General features: G+C 40.2%; 1 protein-coding gene across 2 annotated transcripts in view; it reads right to left on the bottom strand.

Moving 5' to 3' along the window:
* The window catches only part of epb41l4b (erythrocyte membrane protein band 4.1 like 4B), a 179,845-nt gene that overhangs the window by 78,179 nt on the left and 75,509 nt on the right, over positions 1 to 26,157 (bottom strand). For both annotated transcript variants that reach the window (XM_031904419.1, XM_018094865.2), the window contains exons 2-3: positions 23,573 to 23,677; positions 19,404 to 19,446 (exon numbers count right to left, since the gene is read on the bottom strand). In XM_031904419.1, coding sequence (XP_031760279.1) covers positions 19,404 to 19,446; positions 23,573 to 23,677 — 148 coding nt within the window. The remainder of the gene's footprint in view (positions 1 to 19,403; positions 19,447 to 23,572; positions 23,678 to 26,157) is intronic.

The following is a 26,157-nucleotide window of genomic DNA, read 5'->3' as shown; positions in this document are numbered from 1 at the left end:
ATTTCAATCTTACACAGGAAGATAAACAGCGATCATATGTCTTTAAGGGCTCTGGCACACGGGGAGATTAGTCGCCCGCGGCAAAACTCCCTGTTCGCGGGCGACTAATCTCCCTGAGTTGCCTACCCCTGCCATCCCACCGGCAAACATGTAAGTCGCCAGGGAGACTAATCTCCCCGTGTGCCAGAGCCCTAATGGCTCTGTATAGGACTATAGAATGAAAACTTACCTATATAAAATAGATATTTGTTGCCAAGAAACAATTTACATGTTGATGCTTTCATTTTTGGATGTTACAGGTCCTTTAATGTAAGTGTAACATAGAATATATTCTTCAGTATTTTAAACATGGTTTTCAACTGTATAGTTTAAATATCCATTTTGTTGTTTAGATTACCTCATCTTATACCTAACCTTACATTTCCTAAACCAACTGCTTGCAAACACTGGAATTCAGTGTCATGTTTTAATACACACTGGACAGCATCACTACTCGGGGGATGATGACTTGTCAAAAATCAAACTGTTGAGTCTTTCTCCAATTAAAAAAAACTCAAAAACCTGGAAACTTCAAAAGCTTGCCCTTTTAAAAAAAAAAAAAAAAAAACTTGATTACGTAAAAATGTGAATAAAGAACCCTACCCATCATTTTTAACAAGTGTAACAAATTTTTTATTAATCTTGATTAATTTTGAATGAATCTTAATTTAAAAATAGCCTACATTTTGCTAATACAACTTTCACTAGTTTCTACATGAATTTTTATATGTATCCTTCATTGCAGAAGGTAGTGGCTTTGGGAAACTTTCCCATGCTTTGGGTAGGGGGGACATGTCAACCCCTAAAATATTTTTTTTGCCTAATAAAAGAAAACATAATTCTAAGCAATTTTGCAATATACATTCATTACATATTTGTAATTTTGAGTTATCTGTATTGTGAACCGGTAACAGGTAAACAGGTGGAAGGGAGATATATTTCCCCTAGGTTCATCTCCTACTCCCTCATGTATAGCGGTGCTGAGTGGGTTAAAGGAACAGTAACACAAATATTTCAGTTTTAATATATGCCTTCTAAATACTATTATTAAGATATGTATCTTGGAAAAATTGCAGCATCATAAGTGGTTTTTGAATAATTTATATTACAACTGATTTACTGGGCAAACCTTCAAAAGGCGATACGGCGACTCCTTGGCTTCCGTGCTAATCCGGAAGTTATCTTGCCGCATTCTTTAGAGTCTTCGGGGTCGTTTTTGGAGTGATTTATGGTTTTGTTGGGGATTGTGTAGGGAGAGGGATGGGGGACGGAGCGTTTCTACTTGACGGCTAAGACTGCCTGCCTGTAACAACAGATCGCTATGTAAGCCTGCACGGGGAAAGGGAGGGGGAGGAGGGGTGAGCTGCCCGGAAGCTTGCTACGAGAGTTGGAGGAGATCTGCTGCCTGAGTTCAATAAATTAATGGAAAGGTTAATTTTCAAGAAAACCACTTATACTTTTGTAATTTTTCCATGATATATTTTCTAATAAAAGTATTTTAAAAAGATATTTTGAATATTAAAAAATTGTGTTACAGTTCCTTTAATTCCCAAAGGGAGTCTCACCTGGGGAATAATTAGCAGGCTAGATATGCCTGCAGTCAGAGAGTGAGGGGCTGGAGCTGAGACTGTGGACTGAATTTGCTGTGTGAGGGTCTGTGCCTGCCTGAAGCAGCTTGGAGAATTTTCTCCCAAACAGAAGGACTCTCAAAAGGTACTGTGACTCTGGGGAGTTGTGTTTTTGGTTTAGCCGGCAATCCCAGTAGGGGACCGGTAATAGAGAGGGAAGCACCCTGTGTATTAGTTAGAGCCCAAGTGTGGCAAGGGTTTTGTTTACTTTTGTTTTGCTTATGCTCCTGCTGGATACCAGAGTCAGTCATTGTACATAATAAAATGGACTGTATTCACCTAAAGGACTGTCTGTATGTCTGATCTCGCTTACAGTATAACTATTATTAAAAGCAGTGTCTGCCCGTACTTTTCTGTTCTTTGCCCTGGTGGCTCTGGCATTTTGAAACAATGTAACACAAGCCAGCAGATTTTTGCTGGAGGAGCCAGGCACTTGCAACATTGTTTAAAAAGTAACAACCAGGAGTTCAGCAAATGCTGCTTTCAAGAGCAATAACTTTTACAAACAACTTTGAAAGCACTAATAATGTTTAATAAATTGATATTGGAAAGTTGCTTAGAATTATGTTTTCTTTTATTAGGCCTAACCTAGTCATGGATCCAGGTATGGATAGGTTGCATTCCTCTACCCATGATACTAAAACTTTTGCTAACTGGGTGAAGGCCAAATGGCTTTCGGACATCTGGAGGTGGAGGCACCCCCAGTGTAGACAATACTTGTGCAACACTGTGGCCTCCTTTGCAATGTCTCGCAAAATGGATAGTTTACCCTAATGTAGAGGAGTGGTACCAAGGTACTGCAATTCAGGCGGTATTTTAAGCTAACATATAAATTGCCCTTGGACAACTCAGTGCAGGGACTTAATGAATATTCAAATAATATTGACTTTCCAGAGGTGCCTCTTGATCTGGTAACACAGCTTGATAAGACATCACGGCTGATGAAGAGGCAATTAATGCATTTCCCTGTGGCAAAACACCTGGCCCAGATGGGATTCCTATAGAATGTTACAAGAAGTATGTGGACTTTCTAACCCCCAAACTGGTAGAGCTATTTAATGGGACTAGTGTGCTTAACATGCTGCCTGATGCCTATGTCACTCTGAGCAGGTAAGCCGTCTGATTGATGTGAGCCCGATCTATATCTCTACTTATTTTCGATTAAAGGAGAAGGAAAGGCTAATAAAGACTGCAGGCATACCTTCAGTTCTCTCAGTAGTGCCCTTAAGTCCCATATTTCACCTGTTCAGATGATTAGAAGCCAAACAGGAAGAAAAACCGCTGAGCTGTGTAAAGAAAGTTCTTATAATGCCGCACTCATGCACTGAGACCAAGGGGGAGATTTATTAACGCATGAACACTCCGAATGCTTTTTTTCGTAATCGTGTTTTTTTGCGACTTTTTCATAGATTTTATGACTTTTTCGTACTTTGCGACAAAATTTTAGCAACAAAATCGTATTGTCGCGCCGAGTATGAAAGTTTCGGATTCCTTCAAGCTTCGGTATCGTGGCTTTTCATTGGGCCACGTTGGAGCTGCAGAGTGCCATTGATTCCTATGGGAGGCTTCCAAAATGATGCACAGAAGGATCAAAGTCGGAAAGGTTTTCCTGCATTTTCCGTTCGTTTGGTACAATCCTTGCACGACTTTTCCGGCGCTTGCACGACTTTTTCGTATTTTTAGCGTGAAAAAATTGGATCGGTTTTGCCCCTGTTTACAATCGTTCCATACGAAAATTGCATGACTTTCGGATCGCCAATACGATATTATCGTGACTAATACGATTTTTTCGTAAGCATTTTCATGATTTTTGCGATTTTCAGAAATTATCGTATCCAATCCGAATTTGTCCAATTCCGGATTCGAACTCTTGTTTTAATGAATCGGCCCCTAAGTGTACAAGCTCAGTTTGTAAGACTATGAGTCAACTTCCTGCTGATTGGCTCAGATCCACATTCCTAAGGGGGGGGAGTGAGTTCTTAGCATTCTTGAGGGAGGGGGGAGCAGGAGAAGGGAAAGAGCTGCGTGTCTCTGGCGCATGAATTACAGACACAACACATCTTTTGACAGAGAAGTCAGTGCAGCATTTCTGTGAGTGCTTATGGCTGTATTTACATAGACCTGTCTGATAAAGCTTACTTAGTTTTTACCTTTCTTTCTCCTTTAAAGATATTTGCTAAAATTTTAGCTAGTAGACTTTAGTTATATCAGAGTTGATTCACCCAGATCAGATTCATGCCCTTTAAGGCCAGATGTTAATATAAGGTGCTTATTCATTAATTTATCTATTCCACATGCTAAATCCGGTAACAGAATTGTAGTGTCACTAGATAGAGCAAAAGCTTTTGACACTGTCCAGTGGCAATACCTCTGGGGAGGTGTTGACCCAATATGGATTTGGCCCTAGATATACAGGCACTTTACGCTTGTCCACAAACCAAGATTCCAACAAACGGTGGTGTACAGACAGTTTTGTCTGGGTGCTCTCCTGATCTTGAACATCTCATGATCAGATGCAGACCTTTTTATCTGCCCAGGGAGTTTACAGTGATTTTTGTACCACTGTTTATATTCCCCCCCATGCCGACACCACACGGGCACTGGATGAACTGTTTGATGCTATCAACCGACAGGAAACATTACACCCAGAGGCTGCTTTTATCATGGCTGGCCAATGCCAACATGAAGAAAGTTCTGCCAAAGTTTTACCAGCATGTAAACTTTCCAACGCATGGTGAGAACATCTTGGACCATGTTTACACTCCACACGCACATGCCTATAAAGCCCGTCCTCGACCAGCCTTCGGCAAATCAGATCACTCCTCAGTCCTGCTGCTGCCAGCCTATAGGCAGAAGCTGAAACGCGAGCAGCCTATGACGCATTCGGTTCAACGCTGGACCTACCAGTCAGACAGCACCCTGCATCACTGCTTCAACATCACGGACTGGGAAGTCTTCTGGACTGCCGCTGACAACAACATAAACAACTACGTAACAGACTTCATTAACAAATGCATCAATGACGTTGTACTGTGGGGTAATGTTCGGACTTACCCCAACCAGAAGCCATGGGTTAACGGAGAGGCTGCGCAGACTGCAGCCTTTAAATCCGGAGGCCCAAGTGAGTAGAAATAATCCCCGTATGCACTCAGGAAAGCAATAAAAACAGCTAAGGGACAGTACAGAGAGAAGGTGGAGTCCTGCTATAGCAACTCTAACATCAGGAACATGTGGAGTGGACTGAAGACCATCACAGACTACAAAGGAAAGAGCTGCAAAGTGGGGGAAGGTAACTGCTTCTCTACCTGATGCGCTGAACACCTTCTATGCACGCTTTGATAAACACCTATCTCAGGAGCTTTTATTGGAAGAGGACGGTCGCCCTCTTCAGATATCTCAGACAGACGTGTGTAAACACTTCAGAACAGTAAACACACAGAAAACTCCTGGACCAGATAACATCCCAGGTCGTGTTTTCAAAGCATGCGCCCACGAGCTAGCAGATATCTTCACAGACATTTTAACCTTTCCCTGCTCCAGTCTGCTGTCCCAACATGTTTTAAGAGGACCACCATCTTCCCTGTCCCTAAGAAAATGAATGTGAGCTGCCTAAATGACTATCGCCCAGTAGCACTCACCTCCATTGCCATGAAGTGCTTTGAGCGTATAGTCAAGGCTCACATCACATCTTTACTCCCTGCTTCACTTGACCCACTCCAGTTTGCCTACAGGTCAAATAGATCTACAGACAATGCAATAGCAATTGCACTTCACACTGCCCTCTCCCACCTGGACCAGAGAAATACATACGTGTGGATGCTGTTCATTGACTACAGCTCCACTTTCAACACCATCATACCATCCATCATTCCTCCCTGTGCAGCTGGATCCTGGACTTCCTGACAAACAGACCTCAGGTGGTTCAGATCGGCAACATCACCTCATCCACACTGACACTTAGCACTGGTGCCCCCCAGGGATGTGTGCTCAGCCCCCTGCTGTACACCCTGTTCACTCACGACTACCACAACACACAGCTCCAATACTATCATCAAATTTGCAGATGACACCACCATCATTGGCTGCATTTCTAATGGAGATAAGTCGGCATACAGGGCAGAGGTGAGATCCCTGACATCATGGTGCCGTGACAACAACCTGCTGCTCAATATCAGCAAAACTAAGGAGCTCATTGTGGATTACAGAAGCAGAGGTGGAGAGAGTCGGCTGCTTTAGATTCCTGGGCATCAATATCAGTGAGTTGGTCTCACCACGTTGGTGTGATCACAAAAGCTGCAAGACAGCGGCTCTTCTCTCTGAAGCACTTGAGGAGGTTCGGGATTGACTCCAGAATACTCACAAACTTCTATTGATGCACCATTGAGAGTATTCTGTCCGGCTGTATCACCACCTGGTATGGCAGCTGTAATGCTTTGGACCACAAAGCTCTGCAGAGGGTGGTGAGATCAGCACAGCGCATCACCAGAACTGAACTGCTGGCCATGCAGGACCTCTACAGACCACGCTGTAGGAGGAAGATGCAGCGGATCCTCTCTGACCCCAGCCACCCCAGCCACAGTCTTTTCCCACTCCTACCATCAGGCAGGCGGTACAGGAGCATCCAGTCCCACACCAGCAGATACAGAGACAGTTTCTACCCACAAGCCATCAGGCTTCTGAACTGCTGAAATTCAGCACACATCAACACACACTCCCCATAACTACTGGACTCTTCACAATGTCACTTTAAATCCTCACTGCACAATTTCAAATATTTCATTGCATTTTTTTTATTGTAAATACTTGTACCTTTATTGCACACTTTTATTAAATTTAATATTTGTATTTTTTTTTTTTTTGTCTATGTAAAGTTGGGAGGAACACGGGTCAAAAAAAATCATTATGGTAATGATGCTTCCTTATTGTTTGTATATGACAATAAAACTTGAAACTTGAGATTCAGGTCAATGGCAGATTAAGGGCAAACCCCTGGAGAGAGGCACTCGCCAGAGGTGTCCTCTCTCTCCAATGCTGTTTGCCTTGGCTATTGAACCCATAGGCGAGAGTATTAGGCACATGAGGAAATTATATTTCCTATTCGTAAGCCCTTAATGGAAAAAATATCACTATATGCAGATGATATGTTAGAGGAAAAGGTGATGTACCGTGCTAGCCAGTCAAAATGTTTACAGGGTAACCCTTTTGAAATAAAAAATAACAAAAGTGGTATAAAGTTGATACCTTTATTGGCTAACTAAGATAATCTTAGCAAGCTTTCAGAACATTTTAGTTCCTTTTTTCCTTTTTCAAGGTAATCAGCTTGAAAAAGGAACTAAAATGTTCTGAAAGCTTGCTATGATTATCTTAGTTAGCCAATAAAGGTATCACCTTTCTACCACTATTGTTATTTTTTATTTCAAAAGGGTTACCCTGTAAACAGATGATATGTTGTTATACTTAGCAAACTCACATCAAGCCTTAGCAAACCTTCTGGCAGTGGTCTCTGAATTTGGTCAGTATTCTAGACTTGCCTCTCTCCCTTCCTGGCAAAATCATTATCTTTAAAATGATTTTCTCCCCAAGTTTTTATACGCCCTACACAATTCCCCTATAACCTCCCCCGAATGTAGTGGTTTAATGGGGTGGATAAAATAATTAGGGGATTTTTGTTGGCAGGGGACCATCCACTCCTGAACATCAAAGTTCTGCAGGCACCTTGCTTTGGAGGAGGCCTAGCTTTTCCAAATCTCAAGCTTTACTTTCTGGCTGCCCAGTTAGTATTTGTTTATTGGTGGATGGTCCCTAACATTAATAATCTGGCAGTGGTCCTAGAGGCTGCTACAGTAGGCTTGTTTGAAGCCCTGTCTAAACTCCCCTTCAGAGGAATCTCTTCTTACTATGCCACTACACCCTCCATGGTTACAGTAGTACAGGCCTTCCAGAAAACCCAGAAGCTGGTCCATGGCTCTTCTGAGACTTGGTCTCCCCAGACCCAACTCTGGGGTAACACAAATCTCCCCTATTTTCATGCTCTCCCAGATATTGCCAGATGGGCACAACTAGGTATTAAAACACTAGGGGACATTGGTCTTGGTGGTGAATGTAAAACCTATGACTTACTGTGACAAGAGGTGCACCCCCCGACATGCTATTTAGGTTCCTGCAGTTACACCATGCCGTCAATATCCAATTTTCTGAAAGGCCTTTAAGGGTAGCTCAAACAACCCTGAAGTCCTATCTCTACAGACAAAACCTGACTAAACCCCTTTCTTGGTTTTAGATTATACTGTCTGCCTTGGGCTCCTCTACTCTATATAAAACTAAAATTAAATGGCAGAGAGAGATTCCCACGCTTGACGACGAGATGTGGTGTATATCAATATATGTGGTGTATTCAGATACAATTTTTTAAATAGAGTGTACTTGATCCCCTATCCCCTGGCAAAAATTTATAAAAATGTGTCTGACCAATGTCCCAAGTTTCTCAATGAGAAGCTTGCCTTCCCAAATATTTGCTCTCCAGAACTTGCCTGCTAGGACTGACTGGAGACTTGCAACTCTGATCTCATTCTAGACTGTGCTATTTACAGTTGCTTTACTATGCTAAGAAATCCATTCTATTGCATTGGAAGTCCTCATGACAAAAATTGGTAGATGATTCCCTTCCTAGTCAGAAACTGACCTACCTACCTACCTAGCAAGAGGGTGCCCAGAGAAATTCAATGCCATATGCCACATGGCTGGACTTATAAAGTCTTTAAAAATGGAAAATATACATTTTTATTTTTGTATTTAGAGCTCTAAATTTCGGCAGATTTGGAAAGCTTGGGTTCTCCTGAAAAAAACAATATATAGTTTTCCTACCTAAACTAAGCCTCCCCCTTCCCCCAATAAATTCCTTTTAAATGAGTGCGCACAGAAAGTTTATAAAACATCTGCCACTGAGGGGAACCGAAATGTGAAATTCTTCTGGCCTTTAAAAAAAAGTTAAAGGGGAAGTAAACACATCCATGTTTAACCTTTTTAGTGCCACAGGACGTAGAATCTACATCCTGGGTACTAAAGGACCTAAGTGCCACAGAACGTAGATTCTACGTCCTGGGGCACTTCCGGGTTTGGGAGCGGAGAAGCGGCTTTTCAAGCCGCTCCTTCGCTCCCCGCTCATTCCCCAGCCTCCAGACAATAGTCAGAGGTGGGGAACGAGTGGCCCCTGGGGCACGATCGCCCAGGGGCCCCATAAGAAAAGGCAGGCACGTGAAATCCATGCCTGGATTTCACGATCGCCTTCTGCCTTTCTCTGCTCCCCCCCTGCTTCCTGCTGCTCATACTCACTGCCGGACTGCTGCGTGTGTGTCTCCCTGCAGATCAATGATCTCCTACACAGGTAAGTGGCAAAAACACACATACACACACATAATACACTAATAATACACTAATACACACTTATACTCACATTTACACACAAACACATACATTTTAGGGGAGTTGGGAGATTTCAAACATTCACAACACTTACACTTACACACACTTACTAGCATACATGCACACAAAACACATTTTACCTAATGTACACACACACTTACACGCATCGTTTTTATTCTTGCCTGTAAAAAATGTTTTATTGCCATTGCGGATAGTGTATTCGCTAACCGCACTGCGCAATACCTTTTGTGTATTATTTTGGTGTTTCTACTACATTTTCTGTGATTTTGGTGCATTTTGGGGTATTTTACTGCATGTTTAGCCATTTTATAGCATTTTCAGTTATGCATAGTTCTTGTTCGCTTGACTTTGTCTGTAAAACTTATTTGCCCAAGCCAAAATACTCAAACCTCAAACTGTTATTCTGCCCGCAGATATTATTAGGCAAAAAAAAAAATGATTTTAGTGATTTTTTTTTTTATTTTTATCAATTGTTGCTTTTTACATTGTTCTTTGTTACTTGTCTTTGCACATGGACATTTTGTCTGCTGTATTTCAATTTGACATCCTCTGTACCCCACATAGTTTGGTAAATCTATTCATATTGGGCATCAAACTGTTCAGTAGACTAGTGCCGTTCATAGTAAGAATGTTTTATGTTGGTACGTTACTAAATGTGGGGTACATAATGGGGCACTCTTTTGTTTTTAAACAAAGGAAAGCTTTTAAGAAATATAAGTCAGAGGGGACAGTAGCTGCGTTTAATGATTATAAACACTATAACAAGTGTTGTAAAACAGCAATCCGGAAGGCAAAGATAGAAAATGAGGAGCGCATCGCGGCCGAGGCCAAGACTAACCCCAAAAAGTTTTTTAAGTATATTAATAGTAAAAAGATGCAGGTTGAGGGTGTGGCCCCATTGAGTTATAATAACAATATGGTTACAGCGGATACAGAAAAGGCAGATGTGCTTAACCAGTTCTTTTCTTCTGTGTATACAGTAGAGGAGCCAGTGGGACAAGTCCCACCCAATAGCTGCACTGTTGCCTCAGCTCCAACTACACAGTGGTTGGCACAGGATATGGTGCTTAAAGGGTTACACAAGATAAATGTAAACAAGGCACCTGGGCCAGATGGAATACACCCTCGGGTACTGAGAGAGCTAGGGGCAGAATTGCAGTGGCCCTTGTTTCTGATATTCTCAGACTCTATTTCATCAGGTATGGTACCTAGGGATTGGAAGAAGGCGAATGTCATTCCCATATTTAAAAAGGGAGTAAGATCTCAGCCTGGCAATTATAGGCCTGTAAGTTTGACATCCGTGGTGGGCAAGTTATTTGAAGGCTTGTTAAGGGATCACATTCAAAATTATGTAGTGGAGAATGGCATTATGAGCAGTAATCAGCATGGCTTTATGAAGGACAGGTCATGTCAGACCAATTTAATTGCTTTTTATGATGAGGTAAGTAAGAAGCTGGACAGTGGGGATGCAGTAGATATCATCTATTTGGATTTTGCGAAAGCATTTGATACTGTTCCCCACAAACGACTGCTTTCTAAGCTAAGGTCTATTGGTCTTAGTGAAGTCGTTTGCACATGGATAGAAAACTGGCTACAGGATCGGGTACAGAGGGTGGTTGTTAATGGTACATTCTCTACTTGGAATAAGGTCCTCAGTGGGGTCCCTCAGGGTTCTGTACTGGGTCCACTTTTGTTTAATTTGTTCATAAATGACTTAGGGGAGGGTATTATGAGTAATGTATCAGTGTTTGCAGATGACACAAAACTCTGCAGACCAGTCAATTCTATCCAGGATGTGACATCCCTGCAGCAGGATCTTGACCAACTGGCAATCTGGGCAGCTAAGTGGCAGATGAGATTTAATGTGGATAAATGTAAGGTCATGCACCTGGGATGTAAAAACATGCAAGCCCCGTATACCCTTAATGGGACTGCACTAGGCAAATCCATAATGGAGAAGGACCTTGGAGTCCTTGTAGATAATAAACTTGGCTGTAGCAAGCAATGCCAGGCAGCAGCTGCAAGGGCAAACAAGGTTTTGAGCTGTATTAAAAGGGGTATAGATTCACGGGAGGAGGGGGTTATTCTTCCCCTTTACAGAGCGCTGGTAAGGCCCCATCTAGAATATGCTGTTCAGTTTTGGTCTCCAGTGCTCAAACGGGACATTACTGAGTTAGAGAGGGTCCAGAGAAGGGCAACTAAGCTGGTAAAGGGTATGGAAAGTTTCAGTTATGAAGAAAGACTGGCCAAGTTGGGTCTGTTTACACTGGAGAAGAGGCGCTTAAGAGGTGACATGATAACTATGTATAAATATATAAAGGGATCATATAATAACCTTTCTAATGTTTTATTTACCAGTAGGTCCTTCCAACGGACACGAGGGCACCCACTCCGTTTAGAAGAAGGGAGGTTCCATTTAAACATTCGGAAAGGATTTTTTACAGTGAGAGCTGTGAGGTTCTGGAATTCCCTCCCCGAATCAGTCGTGCTGGCTGATACATTATATAACTTTAAGAAGGGGCTGGATGGATTCTTAGCAAGTGAGGGAATACAGGGTTATGGGAGATAGCTCTTAGTACTAGTTGATCCAGGGACTGGTCCGATTGCCATCTTGGAGTCAGGAAGGAATTTTTTCCCCTCTGTGGCAAATTAGAGAGGCTTCAGATGGGGTTTTTTGCCTTCCTCTGGATCAACTAGTAGTTAGGCAGGTTATATATAGGCATTATGGTTGAACTTGATGGACGTATGTCTTTTTTCAACCCAACTTACTATGTTACTATGTTACTATGATGAAATAAAGTACAGAATTTTAACGGATTCCTTGTGTCCGAAGTGTGCTCGATGTCCTTTCTTCCACTTTGAAGTTATTCCTCCTCAGCTGCGGGTTCGGGGCTGTGAGCACCCGGACCATTGCCGGACTTTGGTGAGCATGCTGTTTCTCAGACTCTAAGAGATAGACTCTAAAACTTGAGCGGCAGGCTCGGGGTTTAAACACCAGGGCCCCATCTAACCACGTGGTACTTATAGTTTGTTAGTTTATTATATTTTTTTCATTTTCTCATTTATTTGTTTATTATTTATTTACATTGTTTCTGAGAAATTGTGTTTCGCTTTAGGGTTTCCCTTAGAGCGATCTTTTTCTTTTCTACATAATGGGGCAACATGCAAGCTTTGTGACAATTTTCAGAAATGTCACAAAAACCATTCTGTTTAGCATAGCTTTGTAGTTTGGTAGTTTGTAGTAGAAAGATGTATTTACCCATTTTTGTTTTGTCAGAATGTGTACTTTCGGAAAATATATGGTTTTCTAGGGTTTCCTTACTGTTAGGGGGTCATATGGCACATAATACACATACCGGGTGCAAAAACTGCATGAGCCGAAGCATCTTACGTGAAAATTCATATGCACTATTTTTACTTGGGTGCCCCTGTACCCCACATAGTTTGGTAAATCTATGCATATAGGGCATCAAACTGTTCAGTAGACCCCTGGCGTTCATATTTAGAATGTTTTATGTTGATACGGTACAAAATGTGGGGGTACATAATGGGGTAAAATGCAAGCTTTGTGACAATTTTCAGAAATGTCATAAAAACCGTTCTGTTTAGCATAGCTTTGTAGTTTGGTAGTTTGCAGTAGAAAGATGTATTTACCCATTTTTGTTTTGTCAGATTGTGTACTTTCGGAAAATGTATAGTTTTCTAGGGTCTCCTTACTGTTAGGGGGTCTTATGCTGCATAATGCACATGCCGGTAGCTTATATTGCAGTGTATACACTTTGTATGCACTAACTTCCTTTTGGGGTCTCTAAATGCCAGATACATCGGTGATCCTATGCACAATGGGCATCAAACTGTTCAGCGGACCCTTGGTTTTCATATTTAGGGTGTGTTTTCTTGGTACCTAATGTTATGTGGGAGATATGGTGCTTGAAAGTGGAAGATTTGATGTGATTTTCAGGTATTTCACCAAAACTAGCAATTTTGGGAAAGCACTGCGACTCTGTAGTTTGGAGTAGAAAGACATGGGTACCAATTTTGAATTCGCCCGAATGTGTATTTTCCAAAAATATATGGTTTTGGGGGGTCAATGTATTTTTTTGTGTTTTTACCCCACAGAAAATGCAGTAAATGTGTTGAATTTTCAGTAGCTAAAGAGATCTCCTGGGCAATTTGTATGTACTAACTTCCTTTTGGGGTCTCTAAATTCCAGATACATCGGTGATCCTATGCACAATGGGCATCAAAATGTTCAGTGGACCCCTGGCTTTCATATTTAGGGTGTGTTTTCTTCGTACCTAATGTTATGTGGGAGATAAGGTGCTTGAAAATGGAAGATTTGAGGTGATTTTTTAGAATTTTCATAATTTTTTATAGAAAATGCTAAATTCAGTAAAGCATTGCCGTTTGGTACTTAGGAGTTGGAAGACATAGTTACCCATTTTGGATTCGTCAGAATGTGTAGTTTTCAAAAATGTATGGTTTCCTGGGGTAAACCTAATGTTTCAGGATTTTTTGCTTTGGAATGTAAAGTATGCCGTATTCTGCTGTAATGCTTTGAAAATTTAGTAATTTACTGCTGGGAGTTTTTGATCTATAGAAGTCAGAAATCTCAATAAAACTATACATATCAGGTATTGGCATGTTCGGGAGACATGAGGCTTTCCAAATCAGTTGAATTTTAGTCTATAAAATAAAATGTGTTTCTGGTAGAAATCCTTATATCATGAAAAATAGCATTTTTTCTTTTTATTTTTTTGTATTTCAAGCTCTAAATCTTGTTCCAGAAGTGGAAATACACAAAAACTCAGGTAGATTTGGAAAGCTCAGGTTCTCCTGAAAAAAACAATATATAGTTTGCCTACCTAAACTTAACCCTGCCCCCAGTAAAAGCCCCTACATTGAGAGAGAACAGAATGTTTACAAAACGCCTGGCACTGGGGGGAACTGAAATGACGAATTCGGCTGGCACTTAAAGGGTTAATTCTGGAGTTTGTTTACAGTGATAATGCCAAATCGTAATAATAAAGGTGAAAAGCAAGACAACAAATAAATGTTTTAACAATTTTTTAGGACATGAATCAAGAAGTTGCTTTACACTAAAGTAAACATATCTACTATAGAGTGGCCACTGTAAGATCCGCTTTTTTGGCAAGGTCACCAAGTGAGCGGATCTCCTGCTGATATGCCCACCTATGGGTGAGTGATATTGGGCTAATTCAATTGAATTAAAATGAGGGGGGGCATTGGCAGTTCAGGGGCCGCATCAATGAGACAATGTGGCCCCAATACAACAGAAAAATTAAACCTGCCCGATCAAGATTGTTAACCCAGGGAGGCTTGCTTGCATCATATCTCTATTAAATAGAATATGCGTGTATTTTATATATACATTGTAACTTGTGTATTTAAGGATGTTGAGTAATTTACATATTAGATACAATCAGGTTACAATGGATACAAGCTTCAAAGACATCCTATCTAGCACACAGTCACCCAATCTCCCCCCCTTTGACCAAGGGTTGTTGAAAATTCAATCCCCTCCAACTGCATTTTCCCAACTTCTATTGTCCAACCTGCCTCAGGAATCTATGGCAAACTCCCTAAAGTTGACCAATCAGAACTTGCCACATCAACTATGACCGATCTCTAGGTTAATAGCATGGGTTAAGTTTTAGTATTGTGTTCCTGGAGTTCCTGGAGCGAGGACACAGATGATTGACTCAATGGAAGGATGAGTATAAGGGGGATTCTATGTAACATATACACCTTTATAATTATCTTTCTAAATAGCAGTTATATAGTGTATTTAGATTTAGTGTCGTTTTGTATTTTGTATGTTTGTTATTTTTGTAGATTTGTAGATATGTGTTAATAGCTTTTGTATATTTTTCATTGAACTATCTCTTTTATTAAAGAACCTTTATAACCAGGAATATTCATGTCCATGTGTATATAAGAATAAATATACATATTTACATAAATATATCCTTGGGCAACAGAGATCTGGCCGATTTCAGGCCAGATGTCAGTCAGGAGGCCCATCGCTGGTGCCCATGCACAGGCAGAAAAGCTGCAGAACTGGTCTAAAGGACCAATATTGGCAGCTGAAATCGGCCGTGTGGGGCCACCTTAAGAATGTGTGGGGTTAAACAGAATAATTTCAGGGGCTTCTCCCATTAGTGTTTATAAGGAAAGTAGAGAGCTAGTCAGGCTGCCAGTTTGCCTATGGTTTGACCATGGTTGCCAGACAGGTAACAAGAAAAAGCCTGGTGCATGGTCTGACCACCGATGTGAGTGCACGCACTTTCTAGAGCTTGGCCAAAAACCCCTGGGAAAAATCCTGATATACCTACCTACACCCCACGGCAACAGAGTCAGAAGAATCAGGTTGGGCACCCTTTCCACAAAAGGGCTCTGATGGGGCAACACCTAGAGAAATATGCCCGTGAAGAAAACCAAAATGGAGCTGCAACAGAACGGGCAGGATCCACTCCAAGCTCTCCTACACATTCTGGCGGTTGGTAATGGAGTGCTAACACAAATCAGATGATTTAGAGAACCACCTGTGGCAAAGTAACCTGAGGTTTGTAGGGTTCCCTGAACACTCAGTTAGTAGGCTTTTCAATAGCACCGGGGCTAATTGGCAGTTCCAGATCTGTTCCCTTTAATTCACCTACCTTCCAGTTCACTGGGGGCAAATTGTGCTTGACAGAGTGGCATGACCCACTCCCAATGAGGTTATTTGGTATTTACATTAAAGGGCAAATTCTATCCAAAGTTGGGGTATGGGTGGAAGGAAGGGGGAAATGTCTGGGAAAGTTATTATAACTGTGCCTGGTTATTGCGCAGATATTGTTCACTATTTTTGCAAATGTTAAAGTCTAATGCTCAATGGTATGATAAATATTGCAAGGGCCTTGAAACAAACGTGGGGGAACTACCCAACCCAGCGGAATCATGGCTATCTAACTGTAATGTAAGGGGACTAAATGTCCCAATTAAATGCAGACTAGTCCTTGAGTTTCTTAAAAACCTTAATACTTCCATAGCATTTCTAAAGGAAACTCATCTTATTGGATCTAAAATCTTAGCCCTTAAAAGGCCCTGGGTTGGTTGGTCCTTCCCCGCAACACTGGACAGACATTTTCCTTGTGCCTGACTCACACCACCCGAATGATAATGTGGCCAACTAAAAGTACAACAAAACTGTATAATTGATAAGGGGTTGTTTAGTTTAAATTGTTTTGATCTATTCTGTAGGCTATGAAAAAATGTTACTTATCTTATGTGATATTCTAACTTATCCTCCGTAATTTACAGTACTTATAGAGTGTACCTCTGTACCTTGCAAATATTGTTTTAATAAAAATGCATTGAGCAAAAAAAAAAAAAGAGCCCACACTAACACCTCTCCTGAAGGATTCAGCTCTTCAAAACTAAAAGAGCTCCATGTTTCTATGCTGCTACTGATAAAGAATAAATTCTGTGTGTGCAGATTCACCCACAGGCCCCCCGACTCGGATGGATTCTGTTTTCAAGCTAGCATTAGTTACAATAACTATAGCCTTGAAGACAGAACCACCTATCTGGCGCAGATCTTGTTTTCTGTGCTATGGACAGATATTTCTATGCGTGTACACTGGTAAACTGGTAAAGCCTATGATCATACGTTTCTTATGACATAAGCTACTATATCACAAAGTTTATATAAACCCTGTGCTGTCTTTGTTCTGTTGATCTGACTATCTTTGCTGGTGCTTTATAATTGCATTAAAATAATACTCTTAACAATAAACCCTGCAAAAAATCCTGGGATGGGTCTTAATTTTTAATTCTCTGCATAATTTTTTTTCCTTTTACTGCACAACAAAGCAGACTTTAGTGCGTTTCCACTGCAGCCTTATGAAAATAAATGTCAGGCTGCCTATCATTTCTTAAACCAGTTTTTCAATATCACTTAACTACCGTAAGCGAAGCATCTCACAGAAATAGAAGACCACTGAAACCATTATGCATTTCGATATTTTTTTAATAAACCATAATAACCACTTGAGAATTAAAAGGAGAATGCATTTATACTCTAGACTTTTTTTTAATAACTTACAAAAACCAGTAATGACTAATGCAAGGTTAAAACAATTTTTTTTTATCCTAATCAGATTTATTTTTATTAAAACAATGCAACTTGTTTTGTATAATCAAATCAGTGAAATAATTGATTCTTTCTGTATCAACAAACTACTGGTGTTGTGAAAACACTTAATACAAACAAGGATCTACTGGAAAGATATAAAGGGCAGATTTATTAAAACCAGAAAAAATTCTTATTGATCTGTCTCGAAATTTTGCATGATGAAAGCTCACGGAAAGTTTCTCTTTTTGGGTATTTTTCGATTCATTTTATCAATTAAGGGGCATCAAGAATTGTGTTTTCACTATTAAAATTTCTTTCAAATAAAATAGTTTTCTAAATATAATCCATTAAAGGACATGTCAACTCCAAAAATAATTTTTTGCCTAATAAAAGAAAACATAATTCTAATATCAATTTATTAAAAATTATTAGTGCTTTAAAAGTTATTTGTAAATGTAATTGCTATAGAGAGCAACACTTGCTGAACTCCTGGTTGTTGCTTTTTAAACAATGTTGCAAATGCCAGGCTCCTTCAGCAAGACAAGTCTGGAAAATCTGCTGGCTTGTGTTACATTTGTTTCAATAGCCAGAGCCACCAGAACAAAGAATAGAAAAGGACAGACAACACTTGCTTTTAATAGTAGTTATATATACAAAGAACTCAAAAACTATTACAAATATGTAATGAATGTATATTGCAAAGTTGCTTAGAATTAAGTTTACTTTTATTAGGCAAAACATTTTTTTGGGGTTGACATGTCTTTTAAAAACTTCCTACCATTTTAAAATACTGATTAAAATATGTCCTTACCCCCTTAAATCACATTTTCGCTCTCCTCCTGCTCTGCGTTTTTCATAATTGAATACTTCTTCCTCTGTTAAAGGTTCAATGCACACGTCAAGCTGAAGCCTGACATTCAATCAAAATTGATTGAAAATATTCCTGCCTACCTGTGCTAAAAATCTCAGTTAACATGGTCTCTCCCACTGTGCAGAACCCCCCCCCCCTCACTCTGCTCCCAAGGAAAGTGCTAAGAGTCATCTTAAATGCACTGCCTCCTTAGGATTAGATCATCTACACTGCACAGTGCACTGAGTTCAAGGATGCTGTTCTGTGCCTTTAGGGCAGTGACAGACGGGGAAATTAGTTGCCCCGTGACAAATCTTTGTTGCCACAGGTGACTAATCTCCCCGCAATGCCATCCCACCAGCAAGAATGTAAATCGCCAGTGGGATGGCATACGCGTCGCTACGTCTTGCCGAAGTCGCCCAAAGTTTCCTCTCAAGGCAACTCTGGCAAATCATAGAGATGCGTACGCCATCCCACTGGTGATTTACATTCTTGCCGCGGCAACAAAGATTTGTCACAGGATGACTAATCACTGTCTACCACTGCCCTTAGAGTCCAGAAGAATAGCATGACTGTGGTTGGTATTTACACAGGAATGCTTCTGCCCTGAGCACCAGGCCCTGGGCGAGTGCCCCCAGGTTAAGTATGTTAATCTTGAGTACAAACTAAAATTGCTACTTAATTAACTTCTAATAATAATGATATTATTATTATCTTCTTGTTTTTATGAAGGTTTTTACCCCCGTAAAAAAGATGAACACTTATCATTCACACCTAACGAATACAGCTTTTTATTCTAATTTTGTACTTTAAAAAGGCAACAGCGCTGTGTACATAAGTAGTGCTTTATAATATAAAGATATACATACTAATATACTGTACAAATAGAGTTTGTTTAGAAGGTCGGGCACTGACTAGGGCAAGCAGAGTTAACTAGAACATAATGGAACATTTAACTATAGCTACAGTTTTAACCATATTTACAGTTTCTTTTTTAATTTGACTAGTCCCAGATTGCACACAGTTCTGGGGCCAGAATGGACTGCTATGGAGTGACTGGAGCATATTAAAAGAGCTTGTTTTTTGATTAAGGGTGATGGCACACAGGGAGATTTGTTGCCTGCTTAGGTTTTGCCCCACCCAGTGATTCATGTCATCAATGGTGGGGGAAAGCATTTGGGGGAGATTTGTTACTTGCGGTAGTCTAGATGTAACTGCGGGCAACAAATCTCTGATATCACACTTATGTAACAGTATAACAGCAGATATACACAGGATAATACAATAAATTGAAATGTTTACTTACTTTTTATTTGTTTCTTTATTAGCTTAGTGGGGTCCAGCCAGTGCTGGGAAAACAAACAGAATTATTAAAAAGAAAAAATAAATAAAAATAAGGCTAATATGACTCTCTACAACCAAAACTTCAGCATTATAAAGGATCAAGTTACTTCTGGTAAGTATTTAATGATAAATATGATCAACAAAAATAATTTTACTCTAAGTTATGTAACACAGTATTATTTGGCATTTATTCCTTTAAAAATAATATTTACTACCTAAATAACAGGAAATTGTTTATCACTTCCATGGCATAATTCACCAGTAGGTTAACCTCCCTGCTGGCCAGCAGGCAGGACCTCCTACCAAAATTGCTGCTTCCTCCCAACCCCATAATCTATGTATCAAGCTGTCCCCACATAGGGCGAAAACTTCCTGGTGAATGCTGCCAAGGAAGTGACCAGGAAACAAGAATTACAGTAAGCATAACAATTTCCTGTTTACCCCTACTCACCCATGGTCAGCATTCACCAATGGGAATTCCCAAAGCTTAAAGGAGGGAGGGAACCAAATTAATCAGTAACACTTTTAATCAGCATTATATACCACAGATTGCAAAACTTTTTTTTCCCAAATTTAGCTTCTTGGCAGGTACGAACATCTAGTTTATAATGTTTCACAAACGTGTTGATTGAAGACCATTTTATCAATCTACAGATGTCTTCTGGTGACTCCCTGGTTTCTGTCGTCCAGGAACTTGCCAACACCCTGGTAGAATGTGCACTCAACCCCATGGGAACCTTCCTGCCTACCACATTATAAGCCTTGGAAATAGCTGTGACAATCTATGAACTTATTGTTTTCTTAGTTGGGACTTGCCCCTTTCTAAACCCATTAGGCACTACAAACAGTCACTCTGATTTCCTCCAAGACTCAGTTCTTTGCAAGTAGATCTGGACAGCCCTCGCCAAATCTAGAGTGTGCCAAAATACTTCTTTCTCCGATTTTGAAATAGCAGAAACTTGTGCTTTTAATGTATTAAAAGTGAGATCTTTTTCATAGCCTGAAAACAAAAGCTCTACCAGCACTGAAGGTGAGGGAGATAGATCTTTTCTAACATTTCCCATACTTTTATTGAAGAGAAGTACTACTCTTCCTTGATTTGAGAAGATCTATAACTTCATGACTCAAAGAAAGGTACTTCAGTCTTGACCTTTCAACTGCCAGACTATCAAGGATAAATGGCTCTGATCTTGAATGTGTGGAAAATTTGAATTGCCATAGGTTTCTCTAAAGCTATGAAGAAGAGGAAAACAGGGTCTTCTGGGATACTGCTATGGTCTCTGCTCTCTCCTCTATGATTTTCTTCAGAACTTTCCAAATTAAAGGAAAAGGTGGAACAATGTAAATTAAGCCTCCTGACAAACTCTGCCTTAGACCATCCACTGCAAAGACCTCCTTGTATAGGAACCTCGAGAAAAACTTCAGTCATTTTCTGTTTTGAAAGGGAAGCCATGGCATCTATCTCTGGCTGACCAAATATCTTTACCAACTCCCTTAATGTGTCTATGTGTAGGCTTCACTTCCCTGGATCTATAATGAACCAACTGAGAAAATCTGCTTTTTGATTTTCTCTTCCTGGAAAGAAACCTGTTTAGCAGCCTCATATCTAACACTGGTCTGAGAGCCCAGAAGTTGTCTTTATGAGGAAAAGCCTTGTGTAAAAAACCTTTGAACCTTTCTTAAGGCACCACCATCTCTATCACTTTTGACTCACACAAATGATCTATGTATTCTTGTACTATTTCATACCTCCCAACATTTAAAAAATGTAAAGTGGGACAAGAAGAAATGCTGCATGCTGAATTTTTTTTTTACCACACCCCCTAAATTTCACTCCCATCTTACAAAATTTAGCAGTTTAAAGTTTGAACACATTTCTGGGGGTTTTGGGGTCTTGTTTTATGTGTTATTACAGTTTTGCTAAAAAAAAAAAAAAAGGTGAAATTGCTATTTCAGCTGCAAGTCTCAGTTCCCTGCAAAACATTGTATCTTTTTTAGCATTCAGTTCAGGTTCAGTACAGGAGAGCAAAGGAAAATGAGGGATTTTTCAGTAAGAATCCAGGACTGCAGGCTGAGCTGTCAAAATCGGGACTGTCCCGCGTAAATCGAGACAGTTGGGAGGTATGCTATTCTCCTGTTAGATTCTGCATCCTTGAAAGAAGAAATTATGAACCAGTCTCTTCTGGGTACCCGCTGAAACTCTAGCAGAAACCATTTCTTTACTACATCTTTCACCCGAACATAATGAAATCAGCCCAGTCTAGGGAAAAATTGCCAGTCTGCCCTCTACCCTGTACTGGGCCTTGACATCATCATTGCTGATAGGAGGAGGAAGGGGCTGGATGGATTTTGGATTAAAGGAGAAGGAAAGGCTAAGTCACTTGGGGGTGCCAAAATGTTAGGCACCCCCAAGTGACTTAGAGCGCCTACCTTGTACCCCGGGCTGGTGCCCCTGTACGGAGGGAACAGCACCAGCCCGGGGTAGCTGCCGGCGCTTCCTCCTTCCTCCTCGCTTGCGCGCGCATGCGCAGTAGAGTGAAAAGCCGAACTTAAACATTAAAGTCGGCTTTTCACTCTACTGCGCATGCGCCGGCCGGCGGATTTCGCCGGCAGCGCGCAAAGGAAGGAGGAAGCGGTGTCTACAGGTGCCCCGGGCTGGTGCTGTTCCCTCCGTACAGGGGCACCAGCCCGGGGTACAAGGTAGGCGTTCTAAGTCACTTGGGGGTGCCTAACATTTTGGCACCCCCAAGTGACTTAGCCTTTCCTTCTCCTTTAATGTCCTGCACACTGAACCAAGTACAAAGATAAAGCCTATATACATACAGTAGCCTATACGTAACTATTTAATTACACACTAACCCAAAATAAGAAGAAGTTAAAATGCATGTCATAACTGCTTTCCTTAGAATAGTTTGTGAGATAAAAATAAAAAGCATGTGAAATGAACATAGAAGGAAAATAAAAGGTGAAGAGGAGAAGATGATGGTGACAGGAAAAAGCAAAAGCAAAACAGAAACAAGGATAAAAAAAGTTTCCTACAGTAAGAGAAAAGTAAGGGAACAATTACAGGACAAAGACAGAAGGATTGTGGAAAAAGTTTCGCCAAATGCATTGAAGTCAAAGGTCAATGCTTATCGTGACTACCATGCAATTTTTTCTACCACACAGCTTGCTTTTTTTTGCAGCCATTTCAATTTCGATTATCACTAATATAGTCTACTTTTTTCCTGTTACATAAGGAATTATATTTTTCCATCCCTTCAAAAAAATTATTTTGGCTGTCTTGTAGAGCTTACTGTCAGTGCTCCTTACATATATCACAATGTATTATCGCTTACAATTCTTAGATAAGGAAAGGTAAATGGATACGATGACAAGAGTAAAATTTAGTTTTGTATAAAGATGACAAATTTTACAAAAATTTACAAAAATTCATATGGATTTTCTTTTCTGCTTTACTTTCTTACTTTCTTTCTTTCTTTGGCAACAGTGCTGCTAAATCATTTCCTGCCACAGAAATGATGAGTGTAAATTTGCGTACATCACACAAAATTGAATGACTGTATATTAACTTATGCTGCTAAACAACTGGCTACAACCTTTTCAAAATTATTACAACTTTTTTCAGCCTCCATCTAACACTGCACAGATTTTTATGATGTAAATAACACTTATTTAATTAACTATACGTGGTGTTTTTGCTGTATAATAAACACTTTTTACTTGATACATGCAATACTGGTAAATAGCACAGTTATTATAATATTGTTTTTATTTTGGTGTACAGTACAGTTTCCATTAGTATTAAGTTTTTACTTTGCATAAAATGCGTCTTAGCTTTATAGTCCATCTGTGCTACAAATAACTATTCTGCACATAGACAGTTTCCATTGTGGCTCTTTGATATAGCAATGTTCAGTATTGATACACTAGAAAATAGCTTCTGGATTTCTATCTAATGTGGTATCAGTCAAGAATTATATGTTCAAGTTTACCACTTTCAGATTTTAAGCCAGTCCACAGTATTGCTTATTGTTATCATTAGACCTTCCCCTACTTTTCAGACATCATTACCGATAGAATACAAATATAAAAGATTCCTATAGTGAAATTGAGATGGAAAACACATACCGATATTTGTGCAGCATCCATATACTGCAGGCCAAAATAGTCAGTTTCCACTAGGTCCAAATGATATACAATCTGGTCAAACAAATCCTGTCCTTTGGCATGTTTCTGAAACACAGAACAACACTGTTTCGAAAACAATATAATGCATATATTATAGTTATCAGGTTTATATAAATATTCCATTATTCATTTGTTTTAACATTAACAGCAGGACCCTTACCCTATCATACATCAGGAACAAGCTAAACTATTGTTAGTTTGTCATTCAGATGGGCAATGTTTTAAGTCCAAACACAACGATGGATGGGGTAGGGGTACAACTGTTTTGTACCAATACAAATCTGTAGTCATTTAAACGAAACACCATTATTGCTAACTGCCAGGTTAAGCAAAGCAAATTGCAAAACAGGTGCCTTCACATTCGTGTGATCCTAGCATTAACCCTTTACGCGCCAGCAGAATTTCACATTTCGGTTCCCCTCAGTGCCAGACATTTTGTAAACATTCTGTGGTCTCTTATTTTAGGAGCATTTACCGGGGGGTATGGGGTTAGATTAGGTAGGCCAAATATATACCGTTTTTTTCAGGAGAACCTGAGCTTTCCAAGTCTTTTTTTTTTGTATTTCTACTTCTGGAACAAGATTTCGAGCTCTAAATTAGGTTTACCCCAGGAAACCATATATTTTTGCAAAGTACACAATCTGCCGAATCTGAAATGGGTAACCATGTCTTTCAATTCCTATGTACCAAACAGCAATGTTTTTCTGAATTAAGCAGTTTTTATAAAAAATTAAGAAAATTTAAAAAAAAATTGGCGCAAAGCTTTCAATTTCAGGCATCATATCTCCCACATAACATTAGGTACCAAGAATAAATATCCTAAATATGAAAGCCAAGGGTTCACTGAACAGTTTGATGCCCACTTATCATAGGATTAACAAAGTAGCTGGTATTTAGAGACCCCCAAAAGAAAGTTAGTGCATACAAATTGTACCGGAGATCTCTTTAGCTACTGAAAATGTAACACATGTACTACATTTTTGTGGGTTAAAAACACAAAAAAATAAGATGACCCCCCCCCCCCCCCAAAACCATGTATTTTTGGAAAGTACACATACAGTCACAATGCTTTTCCAAAATTGGCAGTTTTCATGAGATTACAAAAACAGCCAAACTAGAAAAAAATCAGAATAAATAAAATAGGTATTATAGGTCAGTGTTTTTCAACCTTTTTTGGGCAAAGGCACACTTGTTTCATGAAAAAAATCACGAGGCACACCACCATTAAAAAATGTTAAAAAATTTAACTCTGTGCCTATATTGACTATATATAAAGTAATTCTCTTGAATGGGAATCAAATAAACACAAAGAAAGTATTTTCCGGGACATTTTCTCCACAAACCCACCCCCCCACTGATTTTTTTTTTTTTTTTTATACACACAAAAATTTTATATTATATATATATTATTATTAATTGTTTTCTTACATGTCAGGCTGCGGCATCCAGGGGTGTCCTGGGATTGTCCTCCAGTGGGGAGTAGGGCGGCTGTGCATGGGCCTGGCCCCTGGTGGATCTGGTCTGTCGGGGCAGGGCCTGGGCAGTTGCTCCCCCCGGTCGGGTTGTGCCAGGGCAGGATAGTGCTGCCTCTCCTCTCTGGTTGCTCCGCCCTCCTGGATCCGATGCCGGATGACGTCAAAGGCAGTGACGATTTCCGGGCATCATGGAGCCAGGAAGTGGAAGGTGTCCCAGAGGGGACCGGGGGAGTCTTGTCTTCACCTACGGCACACCAGGCAACATCTCGCGGCACACTAGTGTGCCGCGGAACAGCGGTTGAAAAACGCTGTTATAGGTGTTGCAAACTCATCCCTCTAGTGGCCAAAAAGAGGGAAATACTACAATATTAAAGATTAAGACCGCAAAAAATCAAAAGTTATAAATATTATAATAATTTATTATAATCCATTAAAAATCATACCCCATGTATAAAGCCTAACGCGTTTCATGCTAATCCAGCAATTAATCATAGGCTCACCAAAGTTTGTTTACACATATATATATATATATATATATATATATCAGCAGGAGAGAACGGCACTCACAGGAACTTTTTCACAATGGAGACATCAAAGGCATCATAAGCAGTGAGGTTGTTTATTAGTCCGACGTTTCAGTTCCCACAGGAACTTTCATCAGGGACAACAAAATTGCAGTACACAGTGAACGTTATTTAAAGCCCAAAAGGGCGCCAAAGTGGTTGCTAGGCAACAACAAACAAACAACATGTACACTTAATGTAAAGATATAGACACAACACAGTGTGAGGAGCAAGGACGGGGTACATAAATAACCATACAAAGGGTACATAGAATAAATCAGCGCGTTCCTCCGAGCGCTAATAGGTACAAAGGGTACATAAAAAATATATACATCAGCACATCCTCCCGAGCGCTAGTGTACTAGCGCTACTACCTGCACAGCACTCGCCAAGTCCCGGGTGCCCCTAATGGCTCACACACTCTGCTTCTAGTCGCGGCCAGATCCTTAAGGAGTAAGCGCTCCCCTTTGTTTACCCGACTGTATCG

This window comes from Xenopus tropicalis, chromosome 6, assembly GCF_000004195.4.
Source record: "Xenopus tropicalis strain Nigerian chromosome 6, UCB_Xtro_10.0, whole genome shotgun sequence".
Classification (NCBI taxonomy): Eukaryota; Metazoa; Chordata; class Amphibia; order Anura; family Pipidae; genus Xenopus; species Xenopus tropicalis.
This window is presented reverse-complemented; position numbering and strand designations above follow the sequence as displayed.